This window comes from Ochotona princeps, chromosome 4 (assembly GCF_030435755.1).
Source record: "Ochotona princeps isolate mOchPri1 chromosome 4, mOchPri1.hap1, whole genome shotgun sequence".
Classification (NCBI taxonomy): domain Eukaryota; kingdom Metazoa; phylum Chordata; class Mammalia; order Lagomorpha; family Ochotonidae; genus Ochotona; species Ochotona princeps.
Genome location: NC_080835.1, coordinates 3,017,469 through 3,027,560, shown reverse-complemented (window position 1 = coordinate 3,027,560; position 10,092 = coordinate 3,017,469). Strand labels below are relative to the sequence as shown.

At 56.4% G+C, this 10,092-nt stretch overlaps 1 protein-coding gene across 1 annotated transcript in view; it reads right to left on the bottom strand.

Annotated features, from left to right (window-relative positions):
• Nucleotides 1-10,092, bottom strand: part of LOC101517526 (carnitine O-palmitoyltransferase 1, liver isoform) — a 40,124-nt gene continuing 30,032 nt past the window's right edge. The window contains exons 13-19 of the mRNA XM_004598261.2: nt 6,904-7,020; nt 4,391-4,555; nt 3,316-3,450; nt 2,204-2,356; nt 1,068-1,181; nt 804-896; nt 1-313 (exon numbers count right to left, since the gene is read on the bottom strand). Coding sequence (XP_004598318.2) covers nt 239-313; nt 804-896; nt 1,068-1,181; nt 2,204-2,356; nt 3,316-3,450; nt 4,391-4,555; nt 6,904-7,020 — 852 coding nt within the window. The 3' untranslated portion in view covers nt 1-238. The remainder of the gene's footprint in view (nt 314-803; nt 897-1,067; nt 1,182-2,203; nt 2,357-3,315; nt 3,451-4,390; nt 4,556-6,903; nt 7,021-10,092) is intronic.

Here is a 10,092-nt window from a genome sequence, read left to right as displayed (position 1 = left end):
GGACGTTCCCCTCCTCCAGGATGCCACCGACCGGCCATGGCTCCCCCACCAGCCCTGAGGCACCTGGGCAGCTGCTGCCGAGGGGCGCGGGCCCGGCAGGGGAGGGCGGCACTTGGCTGGTCTAGGGAAACGTGGGCTTTTCTAAGGGTGAGTTTCCATCCCGGGCTGCGACCACTTGGCTCGCTCCAGGAGGGTCCCTGCTGCTGCTCAGCTGCTCCGCGGCGATTACTTCCTGGAATCAGAACTTGAGCCCGAACAGAGCGATGATGTCGGTCATGGCCTGTCTCACGTGTTTTCCGAAGCGATGGGAGTCCTGGGAGGCGAAACAAGACGGTAAAAAGTGCATTTCGAGCCTTTTAAAAATTTGGTTCAAATTTAATTAAAAACGTCTTTAACTTCCTGCTTTCTCTTACATGTAGACATTCTAGAGAAATGTTGATGTGACAGATATCACAATTTCAATTCTTTGAAAAATGTATTTGAAAAGACAGAGTTTTCATGCATTGCTTCATCCCCTAAACTTGCAGAACAGCTGGGCTGGGCTGGGCAACTAAAAGGAGGAGCGGGAGGTTCTGCCTGGGTCTCCCAGGGGTGGCAGGAAGCCCTGACGTTGCCTGCTGCCCTAGGCTATGCACCGGCAGGGAGCTGGAACCGGACAGGAGGGCCCAAGCCGTGCCTCTGTAAAACTAGGGGAAGAGAAATTTCAAGCTCACGTACTGGTACACATGTGTAAACCAAGTACTAAACTGAAGACAGGAAAACTAAGTCTTCTTTATAGAGAAAGAAATTTCCTGGCAACTTACCGTCTCCGGGCAGGAGAACTTGGCAGAAATGTGGAAGTTAATGAGGTTCTCTCCCATGATGATGTAAGACACGCCATAGCCGTCATCAGCCACCTGCAGAGCAGGCGAGCTGTCGGTGACCTGGGGTCTGGCACACCGAGGACCAGCCTCCCGCTAGCCACGCCCCTCCGTGGCACCCAGGGGTGCTCTGAGCACGGTGGGCCTGCAGCGGTGGGCGGCCTGGGCGTGTGTCTTAGTGACACCAGCGACGCTCATGACACTTACTGGTCCGAAGCCGCCTCCGCTGGACACGAACTCAGGGTTCCTCTTGAAGTCATACAGGTCGGTGTGCTGCAGGGGAGTCTGGCTGGTTGACAACCTCCACGGCTCAGCCAAAACCTGGCGGAGTGCGGGCCAGAGAAAAGCTCAGTGACGCCTGCCTAGGGAAGGCCAGTAGGCGTTCTGGCTGTCTCAGACACCAGGAGTGCCCAGGCCCCGAGGGCTGGGGGCGGGCAGGGCAGGGGCAGTGGGCAGGGCTAAGGCAGACAGAGAAGGAGGCGGGGCGAGGTCTTGGGATCAGAGGGAGTTAGCGACGACATGTACCAGCCTGCAGGAGCTAGCTGCTCATTTGTGGTAAACACAAAAACAAGTGAGTTGTGTGTGTGTGTGTGTGTGGGGGGGTCCATGCTGTGGTATAGCAGGATAAGCCTTTATTGCTGACACTGGCATTCCATGTCTGTGCCGGTACAAGTCCTGACTGCTCCACCTCAGATCCAGCTCCCTGGTTTTTTTTTAAAGATTTATTTATTTTTATTACAAAGTCAGACATACAGAGAGGAGGAGAGACAGAGAGGAAGATCTTCCGTCCGATGATTCACTCCCCAAGTGAGCGCAACGGCCAGTGCTGTGCCGATCCGCAGCCAGGAACCAGGAACCTCTTCCAGGTCTCCCATGCAGGTGCAGGGTCCCAAAGCCTTGGGCTGTCCTCGACTACTTTCCCAGGCCACAAGCAGGGCCAGCTCCCTGTTAATGGGCTTGGGAAGCAGTAAAGGATGGCCCAAGTGCTTGAGTCCCTGCACCTCTTGGTTTTGGCTTGGCCCTGCCCCGGCCGTTGGCCGTTTGGGGAGTGAACCAGCACATGCAATAGCCCTCTCTTTTCCTCTCTCTATGTAATTCTGCCTTTCAAATACATAAACAAATCCTAACAAACACATCAAAAAGAAGCTAAGATTAATAATAATAATAATAATGATAATGATAATAAAACCAGCTACAGATTAACCCCGCCCCTGCCTCCCGTCTGCCCCCTGACCCCACAGGCGCACCTGCCCGCTGCCCCCTCTCCTGGACCAGGCTGTGCTCACGGGCTGAGCCTGGGCCCCGTCCAGCAAGCACAGCGCCTCCCGGGGAGAGGGACTCACCTCCTTCAGGAAAGGGGACTCGACGCCCAGGTACTTGGACACCACGTAGAGGCAGAAGAGGTGCCGGTCGATGCCCGCGCCGGTCATGGCCAGGCGGTACAGGTACTGGTGCTTCTCGGATGCCAGCTTGAACAGCTGGAGCCTCTGTTCCACCTGAGAGACCAAGGGCGCAGGCACGGGACGTGTCAGGCCGGGCCACCCGCCTCTCAGCCGCCAGGAAAGGGGCACGTAGGCACCTGGGGTCTCCTGATGCCACTCAGGGCGGGCAGCTGTCCTTCCCAGGGGGCCTCCCAGGAAAGGGGTGCACTGGGCCCCAGGGTCTCCTGATGACACACAGGGCAGGTGGTTGCCCCTTCCCTAGGGGTTCCAGGGGCAGGGCGGACGGCTGGAGAACCACACCCGAGGTCGGCTGGGCCTGTGTGCATCATACCCACCGTGTCCTAGGCTCCTTACTGTGGCACCATGGGGTGTGGTCTGGTTGACAGTTCTAGAACAGCACTTCTGCACCCTTAATTCTGACCCTGAGTGCCCCTCTCAGGTTCCCTGGGACTCGGTGACGGAAACCATCAGGTCAGGGCAACGTAATGCTCACTCAGTGGACTGAGTGCCACCCACCAGGTCTTCAAGGCCTTTTCTGGAATAATCCCATCAGAGCCATGAGCCATGGCTCATTTCTCTCCTCAGAATTGAGAGCCTTTTCAAAGCAAAATTTCCCACTAAAAAAGAGAACCCTGGCCCGCCTGGGGTTGGGTGGCCTGGGCACAGCTCTGACAACTGCCACTTACTAGGTGGGTGGCGCTGACTAGGTAATTTAATCTTGCTGTTTCTTCGTCCACGCAAGGGAGATGGTACTATGTCCCAGGTACTGCTGGGATTTGAACAGGCAACGTACAGAAACCCTTCACTCGATTCTATTGCAAAGACCCATGGGGAGCACAACCTGACTTCTAGAAGCACAGGACGCAGCCCTGCTCTGCCGCCTGCCCCTGCTCGCTCCCTGGGGGTGGGGGGTGGGGAGGCAGGGAGGAGCAGGAGGGGCACACCACGAGGAAGGCACCGCGCCGGCCCACCGCTCACGTCCCTCAGGGAGGCGGCAGAGCACTGCGCGTTACCGTCTGGGTGGGGTCCATCATGGCCAGCACGAAGTTGCAGGACTCCGTGGTGCAGGAGCGCACGGTCTCCGTCCTCCCCTCTCGGAAGAGCCGGGTCATGGAGGCCTCATAGGTGAGGCAGAATTTGCCCATGTCCTGGGGGAAGAAAAAGACCTTCAGGCCCAGGCTAGGCATGTGGTGAACCCTAAGGCAGGAGGGTGGCTGGCTAGGCTGGCAGGTCAGGACCATTGTTTCCAGTGAGTGCCTGTGTAGGCACATGCCTGGTCACATGTAGCCAGGGCATCATTTGCTTTTGGACAGGCTGGATGAATGGAGGAGTCAGTTTCTGGGTGACCCCGGGTTCCTCTTCAGTGACGCCATGACACCTGCCTGAGGCTCTGACACCTTGAGTGCGTTGTCTACACACTGACCCAGCTGCAGTTCCGCTCGTGGGAAGAGCAAAAACAGCGTGCAAGAGAGAGACATGCAGGCGCCAGCATGAAGTGATTTGAAATCCTAAAGCCCTGTCTCGAGTTGGTCCATCTGGCTGGGGAGGAAACGCTCACTAGCAGGAAGGTGGGGTATGGGTGGGCCCGACCTCATAATGCAGCCAGTGTCTCCATGAGACGGGGAGAAGAGGCTATGTGTTGGGGGGCCTGCAGATGCAGACAGCAGGGGTCTCAGAAGGCCTCAGCAGGGCTCTGGCCTGCAGCAGGACCACAGGGAGTCCCTCAACTCCCAACTGGCTCAGCTAAGTCCGGCTTCCAGGCACAGGTCCAGGAGCAGGCGGGAGCATTTGCAAGATGAAAATAAGTGCTCATAACTTGAAGAGAGCAGCTTGAGTTCACCTGTCATCATTTCTAGAACCTGCCCATAATAACAGAGGCCTCCTCTATAGAACGCAGGTGGCACAGGACTGCACACTCACCATGCCCACTTCCCAGCTCTACCATCCACGGCTGGACACAGCAGTGGCCATGCCCGTGCCTTCCCAGGCAGCTTTCAGGCCTTCCAAACGCAGCGGATGAAGCAGCCTTAGCATGAGTGAGGGAACCACAGACAGGCTCACATCCAAAGCCCCGGCTTGCAGCCTCACCTTGTAATGAGCCAGCTGCAGGGCCAGCTGGATGAAGGCGTCCGGGCTGGTCCGGCACTTCTTGATCAAACCTTTCCCAAAGGTGTGGAAAGGGAATGAGTGGAAGTCCACGTCGCTGGCCAGGAGCGTCGCGCTGCTCAAGGACGCCTCGATCACCTCTTGGCACTGGGGAGAGAGCAGAGGCAGGCTCCGCTCATCGGGAAACGACTGGCATGTACCCAGCAGGCCGCCAAGTTATTACGGAGAAAGTGCAAATCATGTCTTTCCTGAAAGGGTATTTTAGAAGCCCAAGGAAGTTAGCCACAGAGAGCGACCCCCAAATGAGGAGCAGTGGTCTGACTCCAAAAGTGTGAACACGGCAGGGGCTTCCTCATCTCCTGGCGTCTGATAAACCACACAGACAGTGTGGATTTGGTTTTATGAAGCTTCAGATACATGCTGTGGCCATCAAGACATAAGCCTTTGAGACTCAGTGAACAACCACATCACGGAATGTGGCTTAGTATTAACAAAAAAACCAACCAGGAAGCAGTGAAAAGCCACGGAGGAAACTCAGGTGACCGAATCACTGGCTGGCCGAACGCTCCTCTCTAGGAGACGCGCACAGGAAGGGGCGGTGTGCGGGAGGACTACGAGGTGTGCGGGAACGCTCTAGTCCTTGCACTCAAGTGTGCTGTAAACAGAACTGCTCCAAAATACCAAGACTGTCAATGAGGTTGTAAAAGAAATGGTGGATGGTTCGGCCAGCCAGCAGGACCCCAAGCCTGGCGTGCAGCTGACCTTGAACCTTGCTGTGTGTTGGGACGGCAAGGGAAGCCGGCTCCATCGACAAGATGGCAGCACCAGATACAATACTGCGTCAATGTTACTTCTTGGAGTCCCAGAAGTTTCTGCTTACGTGAGCGCTCCAATGCAATATCTCTTCCCAGAAGGAATTCTGATGAGTGGGCTATATTTGAGAATCATTATGGAAAAAAAATTGACTAGTGCTGGGCAGAACCAGGCTGGACTGCAACACCCATTGGTTCCAGTGGAAGACAGGGCTGGAAACAGAACCAACCAGCTGATCGGGGCAATGGACTGTGCCACGCCCTGAACTTGCTATTTTACAAGAATCTGGTGTCTGGGAACACCTCAAAGTTTCTTTGGGGATCTCCCCAATCGAAATGCCAGACTCAGAAGCCTAACCAAGAAAAGACAGAAGACAGAACAAGTCAATCAACCACCTCAGCTATATGTTGGCAGTGAAAAACTGGGCAAACAGAGACTCTATGATGGACTATGTCAATCAGTGGATTCTTCAATGACCTCATTGTGCTTGGAATGGAGAGACTGGCAGCGATTCATAACTGTTGAACTATCAAAACCACTTGAGCAAGTATCTCAGAGCATGTCCCACATCTGGGACCTGGGGTGGGTGGGAGACTGGGTGGGGCTTCTCGCTCAATATTCGCTTTACCTCAGATATATGAAGAAAACAATATGGAAATAATAGTCTTACCCACTTTCCTATAGTTCTTGTACCTTTTTACCCTAATTAACTATGTAAAGATTGTCAAAAATATAATAAAAAAAATAATAGTAATAAAATATTTAATTGTAAAAAAATTGACTAAAGTTTTCAAATTTATCAATTAGGGCTAACATTGTGGTGTAGCACGTTCAACCAGTTTCTTGTGACATAAGCATTCCATACTGGAGAGCCTGGGGTTAGAGCCTGGGGTCCTGGCTTCTCCATTTCCTGTCCAGCTTCCTGCTAATGTGCCAGGGAAGGCATTAAAGGCATGGCCCAGTACTTGAGCCCCTAGCACCCACATGGGAGATCAGGGTAGAGTTCCTGGCTCCTGCTTTCCACCTGGTCTACCCCTGGCTGTTGCAGCAATTTCGGCCATGAACCAGCAGAGGGAAGACCTCTTTGTCTTTTCCTCTTTCTTTTTCAATATTTTTTTTTTTAATTGGAAAGGCAGATTTACAGAGAGGAGAGACAGAGAAAGATCTTCCATCTGCTGGTTCACTCCCCAAGTGACCACAACAGCCAGTGCTGCACCAGGAGCTTCTTCTGGGTCTCCCACGCGGGCGCAGGATGCCAAGGCTTTAGGCCATCCTCCGCTGCTTTCCCAGGCCACAAGCAGGGAGCTGGATGGGAAGTGGTACAGCTGGGACATGAACTGGTGCCCATATAGGATGCTGTTGCTGACAGTCGGAGGATTAACTGTTATGCCACCGTGCCAGTCCTTCTTTGTAACTTTTTTGTTTTTTTTTACTATAAGCATTTTATAACTGTGAGATGGAAACCTCAACTCTTCTGCAAATAGAAGAAGAAATATTCACTAAGGCTTCCAAGATGAAATGAGACATGGCAGCTGGATGGCCCTCATAGAAACTCCCTGGGCAGAAAACGTTCCATTTTCCTGCACTTCAGCTGAGCTCTGGCGCTCAGGAGTGTACTTGGAATACTAGGTTAGGAGACGTCCTGCCTAGGACACCACCCCTGGCTGACCGCCTGGACTCACCTCCTCGGGGATGTCCCACTGCAGCCTGGTGGGGTACGGAATGCTGGGGTTGGGGTCCCCTTTGCAGTGTCCATCATCCGTGTAGCCCAGCTGGAAGAAGTCCACAGCCACGATGTACTGTCCAAAGTGAGAAGATGTGGTGGTGAGGCCCAGGGGTCATCACAGCAATGGTGCCACAGAAACGGGTTTCATCTCCTGAAGACACTAGGACGATCCCTCCCTGGCTGTTCACACCCTGTCACTTGCAGTCCTTTCCGTCCTGAGGAGGTGGGAGCTGAGAGAGACTAGACAGGAAAGGCTCAACATCTCACTAAGGTCACGGGACTCTGGGGACTGTGCTGCAAGTGTCAGAGGTGAACACTCATGGCAGGGAGCCACCTGGACGTCGTGTCCCTAACGTTCACATGTCATGTGCTCTGTGTTGTCAAGCCGTGGATAGCACTAGCGGCCATGCCCCTGTGGACAGAGGCGAAGCCAGCCCTGCAGAGGATCCGGGCCTCCTCCACGCTTGTGCTCCATGGGCGTCCAGGCCCTGACACAGCATGGCTGACCTTTCACAGCTGGGTAAACCCATGTCAACTTGCACCAGCGGACTCCCCGGGGCTTCACAGGATGGAGTGTGGGCACCAGGGCAGCAGTGATGACATTCAGGCGCTACTGACAAGGATTCCTGCTCTACCTCAAGCAATGCCAGCATCGACGGGAGTCCTAGACAACAGTGGGATCCTTCGAAACACTAAAAACAAGGCAGACAACCTGGACCCACACCAGCTGAGGCACATGTGAGAGTGGTGGGCTCTCCCCACAGGGCAACACTGCTTAGCCACAGCAAGGGTGGCTTATAACAGGGACCTAATGGTACGCCCGGGAAGAGCCAGACATGAAGACCACAAAATCTCCAATTCCATAGACATACACACACACACACACACACACACACACACACACACACACACACACGAACCAGTGCCAGGTTGGCGCCGCCCTGCATGGGATCAAGAGAGGCAGCCCGGGGCAGTGAAGCTGACCTCCAAGGAGAGCAGGAGGCAGCTGGGGGTGAGGTAAGGAGGGGTATGGCTTCCCAGGCAGCAGGACAAGCAAGGCAGAGACCCCAAAGATAAATCCCCCCACCCCCGGCCTTGTTCCGCTCCAGAGAAGAAAAGTAGACAGACACCACTGTGAAGAGAAATGCTGAAAGTCAGAGCTTTCCTGGAAGTCCAAAGAAAGAGGAGTGCGGAGGCTGGGCCTGGGTGCGGGGGCTGGGTCTGGGTGCAGGGGCTGGGCCTGGGTGTGGGGGCTGGGTCTGGGTGTGGGGGCCAGGTCTGGGTGCGGGGCCGGGCCTGGGGGCTGGGTCTGGGTGCAGGGGCTGGGTCTGGGTGCAGGGGCTGGGTCTGAGTGCGGGGGCTGGGTCTGAGTGCGGGGGCTGGGCCTGGATGTGGGGGCCAGGTCTGGGTGCGGGGACTGGGCCTGGGTGTGGGCGCTGGGTGTGGGTGCAAGTGCCGGGCCTGGATGTGGGGGCCAGGTCTGGGTGCAGGGCCAGGCCTGGATGTGGGGCCGGGTCTGGGTGTGGGGGCCGGGCCTGGGTGCAGGGGCTGGGTCTGGGTAGGGGGTCAGGCCTGGGTGCAGGGGCTGGGCCTGGATGCAGGGGCCGGGTCTGGGTACAGGGGCCGGGCCTGGGTAGGGGGTCAGGCCTGGGTGCAGGGGCTGGGTCTGGGTACGGGGGCCAGGCCTGGGTGTGGGAGCCGGGTCTGGGTGCAGGGGCCGGGCCTGGGTGCAGTGGGCTAAGCACCCGTTGGGGTGCCTGGGCGGGCCAGGCCTCTGCTGCCAAGGCAGTGTCATGCTGCTGTACACCCAGGGAGGGACCGGTGGGACGAGCCTGTAGGACATGGAGGAGCCCCGCGCTCCTGCTTGTGGCCCAGCCCTGCCGAGAGCAACAGCAGCCAGATCTCTCTTTCTTACTGTACCTAAAACAAGTAAAAAATGAACACATTGATGTTCTTCAAAAATGGGAAAAAAGAGGGAGTGGGTTGAAGTCAGTGAGGCGGCTGGCCTCTGGTCACTGGGCTGTGACCCCGCGCATGCTGTGACCGACTCTGAGGTCACTTCATTCCACATTGTGTATCAGGAAAATGAAAGATAGAAAAAGCTGGTTTCCATAGTCCACGTTCACAATGTTACAGGGCTTGTGTAAACAGTGAGTAGATACAGTGAGCGCTTTCAGTGTTCGCTCTGCTATGGGCCGTCCCAGAATTTAACTTTTTTTCTTTTTGAAACAAAAATCTGACAGGTGAGTGAGGCAAACGAAAGTTTCCATTTTTCACACTAAATGTGAAATAGTTGCAGTCACTAGGGAGGAAAGAATCTAAAGGGAGCAGTGGCAGGTTCTGATCGCACCGCACGCTGGACGCCTGTGGCAGGCAGCTGTGTCCGTCACCTCTTCATCACCATACCAAAACACTGACAGCAGCTCACTGCCTGGAAAAGGTCCAGACCGAGCAGCCCCTTTGGTTGGGGGCCAGCTGCAGCACGGACGAGGGCCGCGGGAAGCAAAGTGGAAGGCTGGGACGGGTGGCCTGGAAGAGTTCCCCATGGATGCAAGCCCAGGCAGCTGGGGATGTGTCCATGGCCCCGGACCCTGGCACCACAGCCGGGGACCTGCCCATAGCCTGGGCCCCTGGTAGCCAGGGACCTGCTAATGGCACGGGCTCCTGGTGCCCACGGCCCCGGCCCCTGGCACCACAGCCTGGAACCTGCCCACGGCTCCGGTCCATGGCACCACAGCCGGGGACCTGCCCATAGCCTGGGCCCCTGGTGTCCATGGCCCCGGCCCCTGGCACCACAGCCTGGGACCTGCCCACGGCTCCGGCCCATGGCACCACAGCCGGGGACCTGCCCATAGCCTGGGCCCCTGGTGTCCATGGCCCCGGCCCCTGGCACCACAGCCAGGGACCTGCTAATGGCACGGGCTCCTGGTGCCCACGGCCCCGGCCCCTGGCACCACAGCCTGGGACCTGCCCACGACTCCGACCCATGGCACCACAGCCTGGGACCTGCCCAGGGCCCCGGCCCCTCGCACCACAAACGGTTCCCTCTCTGGTCTCTTAGCAGCATTACATCATCCACCTTGGGGGCTGGTGATTTCATGCCACAGCAGAGAGCACAGCACACATTGGAGAGCTCTCAAGAAAC